The 22,906-nt window shown below is 41.4% G+C and overlaps 3 protein-coding genes across 9 annotated transcripts; 2 read left to right on the plus strand and 1 right to left on the minus strand.

Moving 5' to 3' along the window:
- The first annotated feature begins 1 nt into the window (after position 1).
- HSCB (HscB mitochondrial iron-sulfur cluster cochaperone) lies at positions 2 to 3,549 on the plus strand. Its single transcript, XM_069031338.1, has 6 exons — positions 2 to 9; positions 76 to 285; positions 442 to 655; positions 1,148 to 1,292; positions 2,173 to 2,220; positions 3,392 to 3,549. The coding sequence occupies exons 1-6, from the start codon at positions 2 to 4 to the stop codon at positions 3,481 to 3,483; spliced, it is 717 nt and encodes a 238-aa protein (XP_068887439.1). The 3' UTR covers positions 3,484 to 3,549.
- An 89-nt stretch (positions 3,550 to 3,638) lies between these two features.
- LOC138119486 (solute carrier family 2, facilitated glucose transporter member 11-like) lies at positions 3,639 to 14,782 on the minus strand. Of its 5 annotated transcripts, none has more exons than XM_069031405.1 (13): positions 14,548 to 14,782; positions 14,162 to 14,232; positions 12,396 to 12,494; positions 10,700 to 10,860; positions 9,909 to 10,033; positions 9,536 to 9,665; positions 8,878 to 9,026; positions 7,867 to 8,054; positions 7,246 to 7,356; positions 7,035 to 7,136; positions 6,441 to 6,516; positions 5,873 to 6,000; positions 3,639 to 4,941 (listed from the first exon to the last, which is right to left on the minus strand). In XM_069031405.1, the coding sequence occupies exons 2-13, from the start codon at positions 14,213 to 14,215 to the stop codon at positions 4,723 to 4,725; spliced, it is 1,542 nt and encodes a 513-aa protein (XP_068887506.1). In that variant the 5' UTR covers positions 14,216 to 14,232; positions 14,548 to 14,782; the 3' UTR covers positions 3,639 to 4,722. The 5 variants fall into 5 exon arrangements, with proteins under 5 accessions (XP_068887506.1, XP_068887505.1, XP_068887507.1 ...); XM_069031404.1 differs by having other exon boundaries at positions 14,162 to 14,251; XM_069031406.1 differs by lacking the exon at positions 14,162 to 14,232.
- A 132-nt stretch (positions 14,783 to 14,914) lies between these two features.
- On the plus strand, positions 14,915 to 21,821 carry CCDC117 (coiled-coil domain containing 117). 3 transcript variants are annotated; one of them, XM_069031344.1, is made up of 6 exons: positions 14,915 to 15,413; positions 16,123 to 16,173; positions 16,535 to 16,768; positions 18,165 to 18,302; positions 18,833 to 19,109; positions 21,486 to 21,821. In XM_069031344.1, exons 1-5 carry the CDS (start codon positions 15,115 to 15,117, stop codon positions 19,083 to 19,085), a joined length of 975 nt encoding a protein of 324 aa, XP_068887445.1. In that variant the 5' UTR covers positions 14,915 to 15,114; the 3' UTR covers positions 19,086 to 19,109; positions 21,486 to 21,821. The 3 variants fall into 3 exon arrangements, with proteins under 3 accessions (XP_068887445.1, XP_068887444.1, XP_068887446.1); XM_069031343.1 differs by having other exon boundaries at positions 14,916 to 15,413; positions 18,833 to 21,821; XM_069031345.1 differs by lacking the exon at positions 18,165 to 18,302 and having other exon boundaries at positions 14,916 to 15,413; positions 18,833 to 21,821.
- The last annotated feature ends 1,085 nt before the right edge of the window (positions 21,822 to 22,906 follow it).

Genomic DNA, 22,906 nt, shown 5'->3' on the forward strand with positions numbered 1-22,906 from the left:
GATGGACTGGTGAGTGTGGGCGGGGCGGCCGCGGGCCCGGCCGGCCGCGGGTCTCACCCGCCCTGTGTCCTGCAGTGACCGCTCCTTCCGCATCGACGCGCAGCAGCTGCAGCGGCGGTTTCGGAGCCTGCAGCGCGCCGTCCACCCCGACCGCTTCGGCCAGAGGCCGCCGGTGAGCGCCGGGCCGGGCGGGAGCCCCGGGCGGGGGAGCCGGGCCGGGAGGGCCCCGCGGGGCTCGGTGACCGCCGGAGGAACCCGCCTTTGGCTGCGCGGCGGGGTCACAGCGTCGAGTCCCCGCCGCTCTCCCGCTCGGGGAGTGAGGGGATTCGCCTGTGTTTGTCTTTCGGTGCTCAGAAGAGACTCTGCCATGGATTTGCGGTGGAGGTGGACCATGAGGGGCCGCTGCGGTTCGTCAGGCCTTAGTTGAGTGCAGTGACACAGTTCCCAGGTCCACGGAGCCTTTCCAGTTTCACACACGGACTGGTGTGGGGACGCTGTTTATCCACGGGTAGAAAAGTGTATTTTGCCACTTGTTAGATTCCAATTATTTGCCATCCGTTTGCAGAAGGAACAGTACTACTCTGAGCAACACTCTTCCCTGATCAACAAGGCCTACCAGACCCTGCTGAACCCTCTGAGCCGAGGCCTCTATCTAGTAAGGTCTCCTTTAGGTATTACAGAGTTCCTGTCACTAACCGTGGGGGCTGGTGGTGCTGTTAGGGATCGCACCTTCGATTCAGTCCTTAATGTGCTAATTTGCGTTCCTCTGAAGAGGATCACCAGACGCTGAAGGGAGACCAGAACTAAGTTTGTTCAAACATTAATCAGCTTATCATCTCATTTGCTACTCATCTTACACTAATTTGTTTTTCACATCACACGTTTGATTTGGCTGTGGCTGCTCATTCAGAATTTCAGTCTGGCCCATGGCAGCCTTTTTTATCATTTTTTGGCTTTGGGTAACTGCTGATTTTTATGGTCAGCCTATGTATGGAGTTAACTTTCAGACTGGCTCTGTTTATGCACTGGAGGTTTATCGGATGTGAATCTGAGTGTGCCCCACTAAAAAACTTCATATTAAAGAAAATTATTCTCATTGAAATAAATGTAAGAATATTTATTTTCAAATTCCCGTTTCCTCTGCCAGCTGGAGCTGAGTGGGGTGGAGCCAGCACAAGAGACAGACTGTGATGCAGACTCAGCGTTCCTTATGGAAATCATGGAAATTAATGAGAAATTAGCAGACCCCAAAAATGAGGGTATCCTTGAAGAAATTGAAACTTTAATTAAAGGTAGGTTATGGTTTGAGGAGTTTGTATGGAACTAATATCCTGAATCTTGTGTAATGTAAGAGTCTGAAAGCTTTTAACTCTTTCGGAATATTTCTTGTAGTGTCTTCAATTTGTGTTAGTCTGGAATGGACTGACTGCAAGAGCTTCTGCCCTGTCCTCCCCCCCTTTCCAATGTTGTCTTTACCCATTTATGCACTTAGACGTTACATCTGTCTTGAGAACATTTGTTTAACAGAATCTATTCTGATGTCAAAATAAGTATATATAGACAATAAAAGGGAATTTACTCAGCCTTCATCAGGTGAGGGCTAGTCAATTGTTCCAAAGAAAAAACCTGTCAGAATGAAGTTGAACAAAATGCTTGTCTGACCACAGTAAATAATGTTATTTATGTAGACATTGTAGTTCTTTCACCTCCTTCATCTGGCAGTCATTCTAGTAAGTGGTTATTCTCCTTACACAAGCAACTTTCTTTTTATATTGTTGGTGATACCAAAACATTTGGTTTATTGATATATTTAATTCTTTGCAATAAAAGCCTTGTGCCAAAAGCAATTAGAATAACTAGAATAAAAACTGAGTAGCACAGGAGAAAATTAACTGTAGCAGGGTAAAATGAAACACCAAAAAAAATTTAGATTGCTGGGAAATTAGTGACCGTTGTTGTGCATTGGAATTGCTGTCAGTAAATCTCTTTAAACAAAGATATAAATGTTTGAAATGATAATTTAAAAAACATTGACAGCAGTATTATGAAAAACTCGCTTGGCTCCCAAAGGCTGAGACTAGTAATGAACTTTCCCACCACAGGCAGTCAGAATGCAATGGTATAAGATATCCTAAGAATAACAAAAATTAAATTAAATAATTTGTTTTGCAGTTAAACAAGAAGAACTGACCAGAGAGGTGACTGCAGCTTTTGAAAGAGGTACCTGTTTTTATTAAGTTTTTAGCTGCCATACATACCTGTCAAATGCTTAAAGCTCCACATTCTCTTACTGGCAAATATTTCCTGAGCTATGGAACAGAAATACTGCATTAACAAGGGGTTTTTGTTTGGTATTTAGACTAAGTACTTCTAAACTGACATTCCTGCTGATTTGGGAAATTCAGGACCTCACATTAACAACAAAGTCCAGTACAAAAGTTCCATTCATCTTGCATCTAAATAATCACTTTGAGTGGGAATGTAAAGGCTAAGAAACTGTTAGTGTGTTTCCCAGAATACTGGGAAGGACAGACTTCATCTTAGACATATTCTGAGGTTTCACACTTGAATTTGGGAGATGTTGTTATGCAGTCCTGGAGCTGCAGCGGAGCAGTGGGTGCTGTTCTTTGTAGTTAAAGACACACAAGCTGTGTGGCAAGTAAAAGCCTGTTCAGCCTAAGATTTTGGGGAGTTCCTGTGCAATAATCAACAGAACTTTATTCTGCAATGGATAGGCACAAACTTGAACCATTCCTGAGCTTCTGAAGCCAGGAAGGAACCTTTGTAGTTCTGTGCCAGGATGTTTGTCAGCGGTGGGTGTGTGTAGCTGTGAACATCAAAGTAGTGCTGGCTGGGAGTGCCGGTGAGGAGTTACATTCTGGTACTCTGTGCCAGGAGAAGGACTGTGTTGCATGTGCCTTTGGCAGTAGGTCATAAACCACCCTCCCCCTCCAGTTGTTTAACAGAGGAGATATTGTTTCAATATCAGTTTTGGAATTGGCACTATCCAGACTAGACTCCTCCTCATTTGCATTTTTCAGTTATGTCAGTTGGTCTATTTACACATGTTTAAAACAATCAAAAACATTTGTCTTGCCTAGTGGGTACATCAATACTCCAGCCAGTTTACAGAAGTCATTAAAGGGTATCCATTCGTATTTCTTTTCCAAATTGTTCATTGTTGCATGTTTAGTGGAACATTTGATTTGAGGTGTTCCCAAACCATCAGACATTAAAACAATAGGCAGCGTGGTTTTAATAGTGCCTGAGTCCTTGCAGCTCACAGCTTTCAGTACTGAAGCAGGTGCTGTCACTAAAATCTTGAGATTGATTTTGAAAATGTAAATTAACTTCTCCCTCTGTAAAGCAGTAATGTTTTATTTCATTTCAGATGACCTTCAAGAAGCTAAGAAGCTTCTAGCAAAAATGAAGTATTTTGCAAACTTAGAGGATAAACTAAAGGCCAAGAAGATCCCTTCCTGACGTTGTCTCCTTTGCTATTAAGAGTCAGTGTTACTTTCAATTAAACAGATGGTTTAGTTATCAAAATCGGACCAATGGTGTTTGTTTCCTATAATTCCATTAAAAGCTTTAATTCTGAGAGGAGGAAAATAAATGTAAAATAAATCCAGTGCTTGCTGCAGCACTTCAGTAATGGATGGAATTTGGAAATGCTTACAACCAGGAAAAGTTGTACTGGATAAGGTGGGCCACTGTCCTGGCAGCCACAGGTATGGAAACAAGTGTCAGAGAGGCACTCCAACACCAGATGTGAGATTTCTTACTTCCTAACATGTGAAGGATTTATTTTAAGTTGAGAAAGAGTCCAGGAAAAAATGCTGGAGAGGGGGCAGAAGGCTCATTCAGTATGTCCTACAGGCTCCCTGTAGTCTCCTTGTCTATGTTTTCTCAGACCATCTTTAAAATGCTTTGAAGGTGAAAAGTATTTAATTCCTGCCATCTGTCCTCTCTGATACTTCATACTTTTTGGTATCTAGATCTCAGTCTGATGGGAACTAACCTTCAAAACTAGAAGTTTTACCCTTTTGCTTACTTTAAACTGTTAAGATGCTAGGTTAGGGAAAAAAATAAAGCCAAATTAAAACCCCAAGAACTCTTTTATCAGGATACAAGCCTTTATTACAAATACCAGTAATTCAGAGAGGTGCTGAACTGTTGTCGTACAGTACAGTAGTAGGACTGGATGAGAAATATCTTTAAGGCTTTCAAAGTTACATAACTGAAAAACAGAAACTAAATACCCCTATTTCTACAAAAACAGGAGTATTTCAAATATCAGTTCTCAGTAGGTCAGTTCTTGTGTGGGTTTTAACAAGAACACAGAATGTTACACTCAGCAAAGCATTTGGATGTGCCCGATGACCCAAACTGAAGGCAGGACTTTGAAATGCAAGAAGAGTCACTGAATTATCTGCAGAAATCTGCCAGAGGGGTTCACTGAACATCCTCCCTGGCATTTCTGCATCCATTTAGCACCAGGTTACAGCTAAACATCAAGTCTTCTATGGCTAATATAATATGTTGTTAATAGTATTGCAGCAATACACATTTTAACAGCATTTCTGCACTATTAACTTGCCTTTAGTTACACTTCCTCTAAGTACACAGGAGGATTTAATAAGCCACTTGATCATGTATTACACTCCTAATTTAGAATACTATGTTCATAATTCTCACTGAAGTTCTGTTACATTTGTGAAATTATGCAGAAATCTTTAAAAATTCATCTTGAAGTTCTCTTCTTTCATGAAGCTCTGTTTCCTTTTTTCTGGCATTTCTTCCAAAATTAAGCTTGTGAAATTCCTTTTTGATTTCCAGAAAAGATTTGTTTTTTGTCTCAGGAATTATGAGGAAGATGAAAGCAGCAACAAAGAAGCACTCCAGTAAGAACACCACAAAACAATACTGCTGCAGTCCATTCTGAAAATAAATGTGATTGCAACATATTTCAAGTGTAATAGTAGGTTTGAGAAAATAAGCTTTTTGTTTCCATTCACACTTAACATTGCTGCTCAGATATTTTTAAAAAAGAGTCATTCAACCTATTCTTTACCTGTAACTTTTTTAAAATTTGGTTTTTAGATAAAAAACTGTCAAGTGCTGTGCAATTACTGGGTAGACTTTTATTTTAAAAATAAGATAAACCATTTAAGCACTAAAAAATTCACAATCTAAAGAGGAGTCAACATTTGATACTTAGCTGTCACATATTTTAAGATTATATCATTTAAGTTTTTATGAATGTTAATATTTTTCAAAAACTGTCTTGCTGACAGAGCAGAGCTGAATCATGAAGAAAGGACAGGCAGATCCAGATACCCTGATGCATGCTGTTCCTGCAGGTTTTGCTGTCAAGAATATGTGCTAAAACTAAAAATACAAAGGTGGAGATGAAAGCCTATCTTGCCTTTCCTAATAATCTTCTGTTTACAGAACTCTGTCAGTTCAGCCAGTTCTCAGAGGTGTGACACACTGGCCACAGGTACTACCTCAACTTTACTTTGCTATAAAAGCACAAGGCACTATTAAGAAATGTTTTATCTAGATCTCGGTATCTGATTAAATTTTTCTGGTTTTGACACCTTCTCTCTTTTTTAAATCTGAACATGAACATTGCCCCTCAGTGCATTCCTCTCACTTTTCATTTATCATGTTATACTGGGGTTTGTGCTATGTAAAAAATACGTTTAAGAGGGACTGGATCTAGTTAAACTCATTTGAGGGGCAATGTGCATCCTGGTCAGGTGTCAATAATGTATAAAGTGTATATAATACAATATAAGCAATGGGAACCTGGGAGCAGGTGAAATGGGTGGTGAGACCATTAGGAAATTGTGCTGTGCATACTTACCACTATGAAGGGAAAGAGCATTCCAATTGTGAAGAAACTAATCCAGCTCACAGTCCCTGCAATCATCTGGGCAGCAGGACGTGAGGACTGTACAAATAACTCAGCTGTCAGGGTGTTTGTTATGCCACCTGGGGATGGTTCAAAAACAGAACAGAGAATTGTGCTAAAAGTCCATTTGAGGTATTTCCAATGCTAGAAAAAATTGACTTGTTTTTGAATATGCCATTAGCTGATCTATTATGATTCCTAACAGCACATTTCTTAGACTACTACCCTTGCAGGAAGTGTCCCACTAAAACACAGCCCCATTTCAGCAGCACTGATCAGGCAGCAGGCCCCTTTGATAAGTGTACAACCCCTCTGCTCTGAAGGGCAGAACTAAGCCCTCCCTCTCATGTAGCTGCCCCAGAAGTGTGCAGGGTAAGCCTCAGCTGCAGGCTACAGCATGGCCTCACTTGGGTTCCTCATCCAGAGCAGCAGCAGCTGTGCTGCAAAGGCTTCCTGCCTGTGTGACACCCCCAGCCCTCCCAGACCTTCCACGACTTGCACACGTGTTCCTGTGCAATACCTGGTCCCAACCCAAAGCTCAAGATGAAGGCAAACACACATGTCATGCTCATGTAAGGCACCCAGGAGTACAGCTCCTGAAACAGAAGACAATGAGAAGGTTTAGTTCAGATTTTGATAATCCGGTTTTAAAGTCTGGCTTAACAGTTATGTTTCCTTTTGTATTTTATTGCAACAAAGACCAGCAGACTTTCATTACTCTTTTACAGCTAATTTATGTAACAGTACTGCTTCAGAGAAATTAAATAGTGTACATTCAATAATTTTTACTAAATTGTATCATAGAGTTATGTAATTGTAGTGTGGTCTGGGTTGGAGGGGACTTTAAAGCTCATCCCATTCCACCCCCTGCCAAGGGCAGGGACACCTTCAACTATCCCAGGTTGCTCTAAGCCCTGTCCAGCCTGGCCTTGGACACTTCAGGGATGGGGCAGCCACAGCTTCTCTGGGCACCCTGTGCCAGGGCCTCCACACCCTCACAGAGAAGAATTTCTTCCTAATCTAACCCTACTCTCTTTCAGTTTAAACCCCTTCCCCCTTATGTGCCCTTTTCACTCCTTAGTCGTATCATGTAATAGGAACGAGTCCTTTGCACCTGGTAAGTCAGAGAGAAGGTCAGAACAGTGCACCAGAGTGTCATGAGGACATAACCCCCAATGATAAGGCATCTTCTTCCCACATGGTCTATCAGTAAACCCTGTGGACAAGATACAATCTTCTGTTAATATACTGATCGAATTTTTACCAATATCCTTCAAGAAGAATCATTACTCTTGATACTGGGGGTAGAACAAATTGCTCCTTACACAAGAGAGGGCTGTGAGACATTCACAAATTCCAGTGCCGAGTGTTACATATGGGATTTTTTCTGCCAAGATCCCAGCTTGTTCAAAAACATAAGTTGCATAGAAATAAATCTACAACAGAAAAAAAACCAAAACAACCAAACAATGAGGTTTTTCTGGCATTTAAAACATTGTCTGGAAACAAAGTCATGTTCATACTAAACATACAGATCAATATATTTTATATTGTGAGTTACTAATTCAACATAAGCAGCAATAACAATCTGTTAAATTCATGTCTAAGTAAACATATTGATATCATAAAAGCAAATAGGATTATTCAACTTACTGAACATGCTTTATATTCTTAAACCAGACACACTGGGATAAGCTGATCCACCTTTAATTACTTTTTCAGAAGAATGTAAAGACAATTATCAAGTCATTCTTTTAAAAAGTTTGCATACCAGAAACACAGAAATGAGAAAAAATGAAAAAAAAGAGAAATAATGCAAGGATATTCTTTCCCACGTATCCCATTTCTCTGAGCTTCTCTGTATGGATCCTTTGTGTTAATAAATGGTTGAAAAACAGGTGGAAATTAAATAATTATTTAAGCTCTTTGTTCATATGAAATCTTACAGCATTAATGCCACTGAGCTGTTGGCCCATTGTCATCACAATGACAGTGATGAGCTGCCATCTCACACCACGGTCAGTGAATAATTGCCAGGGTTTCTTGGGTTTCTCCCCATCTAAGGCAAAACATTCTTGCTGGATGTCTTCCATCTCCCTTCGATACTCTGAAGAACCATGAAATCGCTTCAAAGCTAAAAACAGAAAAAAATAATTTATGTTTACCTATTAACCACAACTCCTGGGAAATATCTTTCCATAATAACCTGGCTTTTGCTAGGATATGAAAACTTTGCTTTGTGACTTGTTTGCTCCTTGCTGATATTTCAACATTTTTTGCTGTGGTGGATTTGAAGAATTCTGTGGCATTTCTTTGCTTCTTTTTAGAGGAATATCTGACCTTGAAATATTCACCAAGCAAAATATTTTGTATCTGAACCTCAAACTTTCAAATAGTCTTCTCCTTAAAGGACACTCTTACCAGTTTGAAATGTTTTGCTTAAATTCTAGGTAGATACTGAGTCCTTTGTTATGGCCCTGGCTTTAATGTTGCCAGTGGGATGCAGCTAGTGAGCAAAGACAATAAATTCTTCTCCTAAGGCAAACAGAAGTCATTTGGATCCCAAACTAAAATCTTTACAAATGGTCCTAAAACTTAGAGCGTATACAGCATCAGTTCCTTTAAAATCTTCATGATTAAATATATTTCAAGTGACAATTTGTCTTCCTAAGGCCAACAGTAGGACTTTTGATGATCCTGATAGCAAAGTTTCCACTAAGAGTAACCAGCTTGAAGCTCCAGTCAATGAACTTACATTTGAAACAGGATAATAAAGTTTTGTTCATAACCCATTACAGGCTCCTGAGTTCCACAATCCCTTTTTCCATACTGGAGGAAAAACATGAGCCAAAAAGATGATATAACTGCTGTGTGGATAAAGATAAAAGGAGAATCTGGAACCCAGTATACCCACTGTACCCTTCTGAAGAACAGAAAGTATAGATGCTGGATATTACCTTTGGCACAGCTCAGCTCATCACCTCTGTCAATAAGAAGGTATCTGGGACTTTCAGGAAACCATGGAAGGAATAAAAGCTGGGCAAATGCTGGAACACAGCTGCTGGATAGCAACAGAGGCAAATGCTTTTCTCCACCTAATAATTCTCTGTGAGAAATGTGGAAAAAGAAGGCAAAGAAAAGTAATAATTAGCTATTGGTTACTAAGTACTGCAGTCTCTGTTCTTGGAACTTCTAAGTTCCAGCTGGATGAAGGCCCTAGCAACTCCCTGTGATCACACAGGGGACAAAAACAGTGGCAGTGCTGTGATACTGAAACACGAATCCTTTGCTCTCAAGTCTTGTCTTGCCAACATCCACTGTCTCCAGCAAGAAATTGGCAGAAAACATGAACTCAGCACAAATGTCCATGCTTTACTGATGCTGTTCTGGTGACCCATCTAAACTGAGACTACTTCCCTGAGGAGATAGCACTGATGGCTGGCAGTTGTAGGAATGAGGTGACCCAAGCAGGATTTTCTTCTTCCAGGGGGACCTTGTGTGAATTCTAATGCTACAATGGCACAAGGAATGTTCTGCAATGAGTGGTAGGAAATGGGAGTTCTTTACATGGGAGTAACACAAAACAGGAAATTAAAAAAAAAAAGCATTTCTTGCCTCAAACCAATTATTTGTCCTGTCAGAATTCCCCCAGTCAGAAAGATGGAAGTCCCCATGGCCAAGCCACCTCTTAGATGTTTTGGGGCAAACTCCCCAATATAAAGAGGCTGCACACAGAACCCAATACCTGCAAGTAAATGGAAAAACATTTTCCTATCAATCAAAATTGCTTTGCAAAGAGTTGCTAAACCAAAACACATAGGAAATGGGACTTAATTAATTTCCTATTAATTGAGCTGTCTTCAGATTCCAAGCTAAACTACAGAACATTTTCATCATAAACACGTGTCATAAAATCTAAAGGATCAGAAGTAACAATAATTTATCATTCACCATAGTTTACTGATAGTAGGAATAAGAAGTCATTCACCTGAATTTATGCCAATCAAAAACCTTCCAGCAATCAGTAACTCAAACAATCCTGTAGGAAAACTGATCCCCATTAAAATGGAGGCTAGTATTGCTATAACATTATTCATCAAAAGAGCTCCTTTCCTAAAGAGGAGAAGGAACAAAATAATAATAATACAACCACAGAACAAATAAACAAAAAACTATTAAAACAAACAAACAAAAAACCCCTCATAACAAAAAACAACACACCCTAACCAGACATTAAGGAAATCTGCAATAATGTGGTTTTTTAAAGTTTTCCTTTCTGATAATGTGGGGAAAAAATGGGCTTTATACTGAAGAAACATGCTATTCCCTGGAAACCCAGATATCTGATACAACTGCTCATGCTTTTAAAAATGTCTAAACATAAGAATAATGCCTGACCAGGTAGGAATGGGGTTTGTTCATTTAAACACATGAAGTGCAACAGATGAAGCAGCATGTCCTTACTGGCACAAGGGCTGCAAATGTGTCAGGGGGGGATCTCATGTTTTCACCACGCTCTGTGTGCATTCTCCTACTCAGATTGCAGTAAATGTAATGCAAAGACTAAAGTCAAAGGTCGTAATTCAGGGCTCATCCTTGAAAGTCACATTGGAATAAACTGCAAAATTCTACTAGAAAACTCAGCTTTAAAGTGAAAAAATATGTATGGGCACCCAAGGTACTCTTTTCTCCCACTCTTTTTCCATTTATTTACTTTCCATTTCTGGGGGAAGGTAGGCAAAGCAAATATGTTTCTATATGCCTGCTGCTGCAACTGACCTGCCCAGCCGGATTGCCATGCTGCCTCCAATCAGGGCTCCACACAGGCCTCCAAGGGAAAAGACAGAAGCAATGACAGACCAAAGAAAGGTCAGCAAATTTGGATTTAGCTCCTTGTGATAACGACTACTCCAGGTCTCGTTTAAGAACTTGTGTATATGCTGCAGTAGAAAAGAGTGATGAATGTGTAGCATTTTATACAGCCCTACAGCACAGCAATACAAATAACTTGCATCCCAATCCTGAGAACCAGTTCTGGGAGTTAACAAGAGGTATCATCTGACTGGCAGAATCTTCCCTGACCACAAGGAAGACCTTGTGTTTCCTACTCCCCACACACCTCAAAGGCCGCTGAGCAGCTTAGCTTTGTGCCCTGCCTCAGGTACTGCACCAGCAGAAAACCACCACCCTGACATGCACTGCCACGAGAGAGCTCTGAGGTCTTTCTGAACAAGGAGGGCAACAGGGTGGATGGTTGGCCCTACTGTTTTCAGAAACAGAGCACAGAGGCCTTGCAACCTAAAAAATTTTACTGTCAGGGGACTCATTCTGACACGATCTAAATCTCCCTGCCTTAGTGTAATCCAAGAAGTCATAGTAAAATCCCTTTTTCAACTCTAATAATACTCCACCTTTTTTATAGCATTCAGGTGTCAGAACTTTTAAGCTGTTATTCCACATGCTTGGTTTTCTAAAATTTGCCTTTAGAAACTCTTGAACTGATGTATCTGTAATCAGAGGCTCCTGTTCTTCGCCTGCAAATGAAGACTACAGAAGAACAAACTCCTTGGACTCTCCCTCTGTTCCCAGCATATGACATGTTCTTTCACAAACAGCTTCTTTTAAGCTTTGTAAAAAGCATACAGTGTTGTAGCAAATTTCGTCTTCACAGTTTCCCAAGCAAATAAATCAGCTGGTGGCAAAAAATTAACACCCATTACTTTCACAAGATCATTTGCTCATATCCTTGAGTCATCTGCAAAATATGCAGAATCCTGGAGGCCATAGCAAAGAATGCATAAGTAAGAAGCAAAAATACCTTCAAGTTACTCAGCCAGTACAGATGCAACTGTTTATCTCCCTAAGATCTTTTTCAGTAACCTGTCTTGTGATGGACAACTGTAACTGTCCTTTCTCCCTGTTACCCAGTGATAGGAAGAATGGGAATGGCTCAAAGCGGTGTCAGGGAGGTTTAAACTTGACATTTGGAGAAACAGTGGGGATACCCTACTGAAAGGGTGGTCAAAGAGAGGAACAGGCTTCCTAGACAAGTGGTCAATGCTCCAAGGGCATCTGGACAATGCCATTAGTAACATGCTTTAACTTTTGGTCAGCCCTGAAGTGGGCAGTTGAACTAGATGGTCATTGTAGGTCTCTTCCAGCTGAAAATGTTCTGTTCTACCCATAATGTTCTGGGCTATTTTAATAACTGAAAAATGTAATACTTATTCAGTTAATCCTTCTAATAATAAAGGTATTTATGTGGCCTATTTGGCACTTTTGTCTGACACAGAATACCTCTGATGGGAGGTGCTCACAAACAGATTCACATGAAACCACGTGGGCAATTAACAAGATTCCTTCATATGAGAGGAAGACTGCTTTAGTTCCCACTTCGATCACAACAAAAGCACATTTGGCCACTTGGCCGAGTTCAGAGAGGAAACAGGCCCGTGAAGGAAAGATGAGCTTTTACCTGCGTGGGTGCATTGATAATAGAGACATTGTACCCATACTGAAAGGTCCCTCCAATTCCAACAGCACAAACAGCCAGGAACAAGGTCCAGCTAGGGAGCTAGGGAACAAAAGAAAGTCATGGGCATGAAAAGAGATAGGACCTTGAGCCCACACATGTGTAATATCTAAAAGAAAATTACGGTGAAATACATCATGTATTTAGTTTTGAGCAGTGAAAGTATTTGTTTAAAAAACTGCATGAATTCCCAAACACCTGCAGCAGAAGCATTTCAGGCTGGCTTTGGCCATGATCATTAACAGCCTTTAGAAATACCACAATTACAAGTCTCCAGATTAAGTGTAGGCAACAAAACCATTACAACTTTTATTGGAAACGGAGTAAATGCTTTTTACATAAACCACACTGCTCACAGTGTCTGTTTTTAATGAAAGAATGCTATGACTGTTTATGTTTGGTGTTAGAGACATAATGACTCAGTATAAGAATTAACCAAATCCCAATTTTTGTGAGTCTCATTTTAACCAAGACGTGAGAAGTAACAATATTTTATTTCCCTTGAAACAATATTTTAAGTCCCTAAAATGATCACTCAATATCTGCAAGTTGGCAGGTGCAAAGCCTCAGTACCTCAATCACAATAATTTGTCCACTGATAATAATATTCAATTTAAAGTTTATTGGCACATTGGCATATTTTTTTTAAAATTTTTCAATATCTGTGACCTAGTTACATTCTCAAATCAGTACTTACAAACTAAAAGTCATAGATTCACAGATTCACAATGTCTCCTATATTAAAGGCACTTCAGTGATCAAACTTCCCCTTCCTTCATATATAAAGACTGCACATATTTCTTTCAATAAACTTGTACTCCCTGAATTTCTCATTGTAAGGTATGTAGGCTAATTCTTCATCATTCTCATTCTTGGTCCAGTTCCCAGAAATGCTGAGTTATTCCAGATACTGTACTGTATTCTGAAAGAGCTGTCTCCTTCCTAAAGATAATTCATCAAAACTTCCTTCCTTCCTTCATGACTGAAATTTGCAAGTTGAAAGGGATTTTATTACAGTAAAATCCAACTGACGTTTCCTTCCAGTTTCCAAGTATAAAAAGTGCTTCTCTGAATGTCAACCAAAGCAATGAATCGAGAGTAGAAAGTAAGGGCTGCAGTGAGTATGGTAGAAAAAAATAAAACTTGATGTGATAAATACTGCACAGTCAGACCCTTTATTAACCAAGTACTGTAAACCTATTTTGTGTGCCTTATGGCTCTAACCTGAAATCTAGAAGAGACAGAAAATAAACAAACAAACAACCCAAAATCATTAACATCTATCACATAACTTAGGTTTTGTTATGACAGATCTTTTGTTCTTCCTGCTCAAATCAGCTGGGCTCGTGACACTGGCATGCTGTCTCACACTGGAGCTTGGAGAGTGCACAGATAACAGCCTCACATGTTCTGTCAGCTATTGAACTCCTGACAGTTTAGAAGTGTGTTCTCATCTCAGAAACACGACACAAAATTCAATTTATATTCAATGTAAAACATGAGAATCAAGAAACTGCTTTTACAGCTTCCACTTTCTAACACAGCTAGGTGTCCAAGGAAAGCACAAAACTTCATGAATCTAATCATGTAATGTATTTCTATTTGAAAGCTAACATGAAATACCCGCACATTTCACATTTGTACATCACTGCTAGAACGACAAACTCCCTGCAGGATCCACCTTCAGAGGCCAGGATGGTTCTGCTTACCTTGCAGGGCGAGCTAGACCCTCTGAGCAGGGGCTGGTGCTCCATTCTGAGCATGGGTTGATTTAGATTTCCTTTGCAAAATTTAGTAAACTACGTTACAGAAAAAAAAAAAAAGTGCCAAAGAACTTAAGTTACTAATGTATTAGGACACAGCTTCACTTCTGTGCTGGTTTGTGGGTTGCTTTTTTTATCCCCGCCCATTGGGACTCTCCTCAACAGTTCAGAACTTTTTTGTGACACGGATGCCCAACTTCGGTAAAGCCTCACAGCAGCCTCAGGGAGCTTTCCCTCCTCTTAACACCCTGTACATGCATTATCCTTCTCTAACTTCGCGCAGAACCCGCACCCGCAGCCTCCCGCAACTAAACACAAGGACGGGCGGTTACCGTGCGCCTGGGTGCCATCCCTCCCTCCTGCCGACCGGAGCTCAGCTCAGCTCCGCTCGCCGCCTCCCCGAGGCCGCCTGGGCTCCTCAGCTGACCGGGATTTGGCTGCCGGGCCGTGCCCGCCCCGCTGCGGGGATTAGGCCGGACCTCGGACAAGAGCGGGGCTGTCCCGGCCCCCTCATGGCCACGGCGGGGACCCCGCTCCGACCGCGCCTCCCACAGCACCCGGGACTACAACTCCCAGAGGCCCCAGGGTGCCCGGGACTACAACTCCCAGAGGCCCCAGGGTGCTCGGGACTACAACTCCCAGAGGCCCCAGGGTGCTCGGGACTACAACTCCCAGAGGCCCTAGGGTGCCCGGGACTACAGCTCCCACAGTGCTCGCGGGTCCTTATCCGATCGCGGCGAAAGGCCTGGAAGGAGCTGGGCTGTAGCGGCGGCTGCAGCCGCGGGCCCGGCTCGGCCCGGGTTTCGTGCGTGGCTCCTGCGGGAGCTCTCGGGCAGGGCCGGCGCGTCGCGCAGCGCGGATTACGGCGTTGATGTGCGCTTTCTGCCCCGCAGCAGGAAATGGCAGCGCTAGGCAGGTCCTGCCACGGTATCCCGGCGGGCTCGGCCGTGGAGCTCCCCACGGCTCCGGCCGCTGCCCCGGACCGCCACGGCCCGCAGCCCTTAGTCGGCAGCCACGGCCGTCTGCAGCCGCCCGGGATGGTCATGGCCATGGCAGGGATCGGAAACGATGGCGTCGATGGATCCTCCGCTCTCTGTCTGCAGAGCAGCTTCGACCTGGCCTCCCTGGCCGCGCTCGGGAGCCACAGCGAGGGGCTGACGGTGGCCCCGGTGAGCTCCTTCAGCAGGAGCCGCAGCCAGTAAGTGCCAGAGCCGGTCCCGCAGGGCCGCGGCCGGAGCACCGGCAGTGGGAAACCGCGCCGGGCGCTTCGCGAGGCGGCTGGAATCTGTTTCCTTGTAGCAGTGTTGCACTGGTGGGAGGTTAGAATTGTGCTCGTCTTAGGACCTTGAAGCTGGCTGGTGGGGGATAAAGGAGCCTTTTAAAAGGCAAGAATGGTGATCGAGTGTACCAGCATCTTCGCACACTTTCAAACTCATGTGGTTTTTTCTTTTTTTTTTTTTTTTTTTTTTTTTTTTTGTAAATTTTTATCTTTCTTATATGTGAGCACACGAATCTTAAATTATTCTATAAGACGTTGTGTTTTGATCACATTTGAGTATGTCCCTGTGATACAGTGTATTACGAGACTCGAGCTGGATCATGTGTTGTTTCTTGAAGCATTTGAATTTTAGCAACAATTGGTCTTGCCCCTTGTAGAAAAATAAATAACATAAAGGAGAAGAAATTAGCGTGGAAGAAGTTCAGAGAACTGAGCAATTACAGCTGCCTTTGACTTCCTTTGGAACAAAGTGGTCATTTGCTGTTCCAAACTTTTACTCCCTTCAGAGCTGGTGACATACTGTGACTGTTGATCTTAGCTGAAATTTTTAAAGGGAGGAAAGTATTTGAAAATGTCAGTGTGATCAGAAGATATAATTTAAAGCTAAGTAACTGTTTTTCTTTTGTAGTGTCTCTGTGCGATGTGGAAAGAAGCATAAGCTAGAAGAAGAGGCAGAAGGGTAAATTAATTTGTCTTTTATAGCCTGAAAAATCCTGATTTGCTTTTTGTTTTGTAAAAGATTTGAGCACATCTCACCTACAATACAAACAGGAAGGAAATCTATCATTGTTTCCGTTTGGAACTCTTCCCTTGAATTGCACATGAGCCCGAATGCATTTCTGTTACCTAATTAATTGTGTGGCACTGATTCTCCTGAGTAGGTACTCACATTTTACTAAGAGCAATGTGCATTTATTTTCTTTGTTGAGGTTGCGTTGCCATAGTGTGTCAAAGCTGCTGAAATACATTTTGTATAACATTTGTTCCTGTAGAATGCCACATTTCTTTTTTGACAACTGTAAACTTACTTTGTTTCCTAGCTGTCCTGTGCGGAAGAAGAGACTGACAGGAGCCAAAAATTGCCCTTTGAATCCCAACACTGAAGAATGGATTCTTTGTGCAGGTCAGCAGGCAGCTGGGGAGGTAGCAAGTCAGTATGGTGGCAGCGGTCCTGAAACTGCCATGTTAGAAATTCCCTGTGAAGAAATGGATCAGACAATGGGGGAACAGCAATGCGAGGTTGCTCGCAGGAAACTTCAGGAAATTGAGGACAGGTAAATGCAGGGATTGAGTAGCCTGGCTTTGCTGAGCTTTCCCTTTTTTGGTGGGCATTTAGGGGTAAATGTAGCCCTTAGCAGTGTGATAACACTGCTGTAAATCTCAGGTGAACCTGCTGTTCAAATGATTTCATTTTAGGCTGCCTGTGGTCCTGTGAGTCTTTAGGCTGATAATGTGATCTGAAATTGAGGGTGCTAGAGCAGGAGATGCTGAGTAAATAGCACCCTGCTCACAATCATTGTGCAGCTTTAATACACCATAATGGGCTTTAGTGCTCTTCTGTGAGCATCCAGAGCTCAAATTCCAACAGTTACTTGCTCAGACTTGAGCTCAGTTTTTTTCAATCAACTGCAGCTTGTTCTGTGATTAATACTTAAAATAGATGTGAATTTGTCAGTGTAGAGAGTAGCATGAACCAGAGAGGTCTCTCTGCACATATGCAGTAAGGCTGAGATTCTTCTTGCTGGTGGTGTGATGGGGGGTAATGGGGTGGCTATAGACAGTCTACTGTAGTTATTAAATAAATTTGTTATGCATTCTGGCCCTTGAAAGATTTCTGGGAATGGCATGTGTATGTATCAGTTGATTGCAGTTGAGCTGGTATTCCAAAATATCTAAAATGACCACTGCAGATGATAAGAAAAGCCAAAAGTTACAGGAATTGAAAAACAAGATTGTTTTGTAGATTATTCCACAGATGATGCATGAGGAGAAGCAAGGTGCTGTTAGACTGTTATTTTTTTCATGGGTAAATCAGAGTAGTGAAATATGTCTCTATTATCTGTTTATGTCTGCCTTGGGCCCCTTGGAGGATTGTTCCCTATTCTCAGCTACTCTGCTAAATTTTCTGTAAAAGGTTTACCAAAACCAAAGGAGATGCTTCCATTTGTTCTAAACACTTCAACAACTTGTGCCAATTTAATCTCAGAAACTGGTGCAATGTTGTGAAAAGTGAAGCACTGTTTTCAGTACCTTGGCAATCATTCTCAAAGCCCAGTTATGGGGAATTGAGAAGGTAAAAGTTACTGCATAGCTGAGACTCACCTGTGTAATGTGACTGAATCGTACAGTTTCCCCTGGAGGGAATTTGTTTATTTTCTCTCAGTGTATGTCTGCACTGACAGGGCTGGGATAACACAGAGATAACAAAGCTAGCTCAGGTACCAGAAGTGGCATTGCTGCTCCAGTGGCTTCTGTGGTAAGAGTCCTTCTCAGGGTATTTTGGCCCAAGAGAGGCTCGTGTTAAACATGGCCCTGCTGCTTCTGGTACCCAGCCTAGGTCAGAGATCTGCACAGAGCAGAGCACGTAGATGTGACTGTAGTCTGCAGTGGATGTGCCTGATAACAGTATGCTCAATAGTGTTTATCTCCCTCTTCCCCCTCCATTCCTAGGATAATTGATGAAGATGAGGAAGTTCATGCTGATGGAAATGTTAGCAATCTGCCCACTCTTATCCTGTCAGATACCCTTAAAAAAGGGATGAAGAGGGATTTTGGTGAAGTCCTGACAAAGAAAATAATAGAATCTATGTAAGTTTTGGAGGAAATCATGGTGCTATGTAGCTAACATGTGCAAATGAAAAGAGACCTCGTTTCATGTTTATGGAGATGTCCTTAATTACTGCATGATGCAGCCAGCATTGTATAACAGACCATTCACCTGGTTAAAAATGGGAAAAACTGTCCTAGTGTAACAAAGAAATAAGTGTAACTGTAGTGGCCATCGAGTGTCTGTTTTGTACTCCTCATTTCTACAGATTGAAATTTGTTGAGTGAACCATTATAAGTTTTGTTTTTATGTATATGAATTTCCAAAATGAGAAGGTCCTGAAGTGTGACCAACAGTCGTCAAGTTTGGTGCAAAAAAGAGAGAAAATACAGGGTTAGAACTAGAAATAATGGAACTGGTTAGGGAAGAGGAAATTTAATAGGGGGAAAAAAAGGTATATATTTTCTGGAATACAGTTCCAAGCTAGCTCAAAAGATGATGATACAGGTCTTCTGCATTTAATAGATGTGCTTGGAGAACTTACATTTTACTGAAACTCCATCCCTTCTAGGAGCCGTCCTTCTATGGAGCTGGTGCTTTGGAAACCTCTTCCTGAATTTATGACAGATAAACTGAAGTCTGTTTCTGTTAAGAACTTCAAGCAGCAAAGTACAGAAGGGTGTCAAGCTAAGCAGCCATCACCAAGAGCTCCTTTTGACCCACAGACTGAAACGTTCCCTGGATCGCAACAGACTGCCATGTCTCCAGATCCATATGCTAGTTTGGGAATATCTGGGTGTGCAGAAGAAGAAATGGAGTTGTAGATGCCAGATTTTAGACTGGAAGTGGTGAGCTTCTGATGCTTATTGTTGGTGGTTTTTTATTTTTATTTTTTCTGGTTTGATGTGTGAATCTGAAGTTATATTATTTGGTTTTTGTTTTCTTACTAACCATCATAAGGACATGGTTTGACCAGGAAACACTCTTAAGATTTCTGTGTTCCAATCTGTTAAATATTCTTACTTTTACTGAAAAGGTAATTTAGAGGCCTTTGGAACAGGGAAGTAGCTTTCCATCTTGCTTAATGGTGAAATATCCTCTTAATTGCCCTTGGTAAAGTATAAAATCCAAATACTGAATGTAACTGTGGCTTAAGCCACACCTTTCTCTTACTGAGCCATTAAGACTGGTGCACATACTATGCTTGGCCATTTGGTTTAATTTGAATTACAAAAGGGTATGTAAAGGAAGAAATACCTAGTAATCTAGTATTGGATAGAAGAGCAATTCCTCTGGTAATACAGCTTTTCACACCATCTTATGTTTGGACTTGATGTAAACTCAAATGTAGAAATTGTACAATCTGTGGGGTGGTAGGGAAGGAATGTTACAGCTGAGCATTAGTCTTTGCTTTTTAGAAAGTAAAGCCAGTGCTTATAACTTGCAGGATACCTGCTCACTTCAGTCGTCTTTGGTTCATTGGCTTCTAAATTTTATTTGTGGATTTTTAATGTCCTCCCCAAACAATGCAAAGTCTGGAGAAAAGTGGTTCTCAGCAAAGAGGTTCACATTTGACATTGTTCTGAGATTCTTTTGATGCATTGAGTTGGAAAGTCAGTTGAAGACAGCGTAGCTTTTGATGAAATGCATGGCATCCTTTAATTTGGATAAACATGGTAAATAAATCAGATAGGAGGGAGCTGCTTGCTGCCATAAAGAGGGTCAAATGCTTGATTATTGTCTGTAACCGAGTCCCAGCCTTTGAGACAGCTGGCATTGCTGGTGAAGGAGATGCCTGTCTTCTTTCTGAGAGAATCTAGACTTAAAATTTAAGCCACAGTATGTGCCAATAATATAGTGTCACATTTTTTATACAGATGTATGCCAAAAGAATTTTCTACCCTGAGCAGGGTGCCAAGAAAAGGAATTCACAATGAGCTGTCGCTTGTACCTTTTCTCAATGCACAGCAGTTCCTTATGCTTGAGGTTCTTTGACTTGTTGAAGGGTTTTATCTTTTGTTCCTAAGTCCTTGAGCTTTCTCAGAGATACCTGAATTGAGGCTTTTCCTAAGAAATTCCTTTCCAAGTAATAGGTTCTGTTCAGAGTCCTACATCCCAATCTGGTTTTGACATCTTGCTAACATGAAGGAGCAAGTACACAGTAATGCAGCTGCTCACATAAGAAAATCTACTCCTCCTTTGCACAGCTGAGATAATCTTTGTGATGATACTCCTTACTGTTGAATAACCCATAGCTGAAAGTTTAAAATCAATCTTCCCTTTTTGCAGTCATCCTTTATTTCCTTTTGGTTGTTCAGAAGATACCCCTGTTTGTTAAACCCTGTTTATCTTGCTGCTTTTGTTGAAGGTTGTCTGAAATCTCCTGTCTCTTGATAAAACATTTCAGAGCTTCACTAAAAACACTCCAACATTTCATTAGGTATTACTCTGGAAACCAGTATGCACCTGTACTATTCTGCAAGGTTTACTAAGTTGAAGAACATGTGCAGTGTATCTTGTTATAATGTTTAATTTCATTTCAGGGTCTGCTATAAATCTCTTGCATGAACTGTGCAAAATTTCTTATGTATTGTTAAGCTGCTGAATGTGCTTAAAACCTACAGCCTTTGATGTACCCCAGTGTCTGAGCAGAGTGTAAAGCAATGCAGTTTGGAGAAGGCTGTAGTCACTGCAGGTAGAAAATGTGGTGCCTCCAAGTAAGTAACTGGTTTTCAGCTTGCTGGATTATAGTGAAAGTTCAAGGTTGGAAGTATTTTAGGTGAAAGCTCTGACTCCTAAATAAACTGAAAAGAAAGAATGAAAATTTCAAAAATGTGATGAAACCATCTCAGTGACACTAAAATTGCAACAGAAGATGTAAGAAATTGTAGGAGGCCTAAATACATCAAATGATGCAGTTGTTTTCCTCTTAAAACCACCAAATTGCATATCAGATTTGCAGAATAAGAAATTGTTGTAGATGGCTTTTAAGCACACGTTTTTTCCTGCTAGGTTTGTACCAAAGGTTGTCTTTCAGAGGTGTCTTTCCTCTTAATTCAGTGTCAATAGGGCATCACTGACCTGTTACCTGCTATCTAAAACAAGAATATAGTGGTGCACTATTGACAAAGACCATGAGATGGAGAAAAATTGTTTAAGAATTTTGCTTTGACAGAAAACATTTGCTTTCATTTTTTCACAATGCATTTCTGCCCTTGTGATAGGAGACAGTGGGGTTGATTAAACTGATAGAAGAGTGGGAACCAACTGTCAGGAGCACTGAGCAAGATCCTCACTACAGCAATCACTTGCAGAGGGTGATTGGATGAGAGATCAAGCTGTGGGCATTTACAGACTTCTGTATTTGTGAGTTTCATTTGTTGTTGTCTTCATTAAAAGACTTTTATTAATGCTGTTCACAAACGGGATGGCAGATGCGATGCAGTATTAGGAGAAACCTTATTTTGAAATACAGAAGATGCGATTCTGGTCTGTCTTCTCTTGGGACCAAATCACCCTTTGTATGTCAGTTTTCAATAAATTTTCTAAAATATTTTTTAGATGGCTGTTTCATTCCTGGTAAGAGTGAAAAAACCTTGGGAGCCTATGTCCAGTCCTTCAGCTGGACAGTAAAGTACTCTTCTGGCTTAAGAAGATTGAATTTAACTATGTCATCTCAAAGGCATGCCCCTTTTTTTCTTCACAGTATTCAGCAGGACAAGGGAAAGGAACAGCTGGGTAGAATAAACCTGAAGCTGCCAGAAAGGAAGAGTTGTTTTAATTCTGTTACAACCCAAAGGCCTCTGGCAAAGCAATAGGGGTACCAAGAGGTGCTGCTGTAGTTTGTGCTTTGTAAAATTATTCAGAACTAAGCAAGCTAGGTATTATTAAATTGTAAAAAAACTTGAGAGTTTTAAAACAAATTCAGATTTTAATAATTTTGTTGGAATGTAACACCTTGCTTTTCTGTTTACCATCTTCTGTTCAAGAGTGTTTGAAACAGCTGAAGGAAGAAAAGGTTGGTGTGGTAGACCAGTATTGCCTTTGCTTTTAGGACAGAAAAATAGCATTTCTGATTTGCATTAAAAAACAAACAAACAAACCCATCTTTTCTAGGCAGGGCCAAACACTGACTTACTTATATTGTCCCTTGGGCAATGCTGCTTCAGTGCAGAGGAAAGGAACAGTGTGAAAGCCAGCCCATGAAAGATTGTGTAAGGCTCTCCTGGCTGGCAGTTGTGAGGGGGGTGTGGCTGGGAGTTCCTAAGGACTGGAGGAGTATCCAAGTTATGAGGCCAACCCTGTGATGAGGTACAGAATTTATTTGGGTATGGGCTTGGAACTGGACTTTTAGTTATTCCAGGCCCTGTGTCTTTTATCAGTTAGCTAGAGCAGATGTATGGCTTCTGTCATGGATCATTTATGTGAACCACAGTGTCTGGATCCGTGTGTCTGAGCCAAGTAGGACTCCAGAAGACTGAGCAACTGGAAAGCAGTAGCCTGCAGGAAACATGCTGCAGTGATGAAAGCTGCTGCCCTCTGCCTGTGTTACCCTTCCCCTGCTGCCCCAGCTTTGCCTGGCTTTAGTTTAACTTGGCATCTCTCACCTACAGGAAGAGCTCAGATTACAGATCCACAGTTCAGA

Source organism: Aphelocoma coerulescens, chromosome 15, assembly GCF_041296385.1.
Source record: "Aphelocoma coerulescens isolate FSJ_1873_10779 chromosome 15, UR_Acoe_1.0, whole genome shotgun sequence".
Taxonomy (NCBI): domain Eukaryota; kingdom Metazoa; phylum Chordata; class Aves; order Passeriformes; family Corvidae; genus Aphelocoma; species Aphelocoma coerulescens.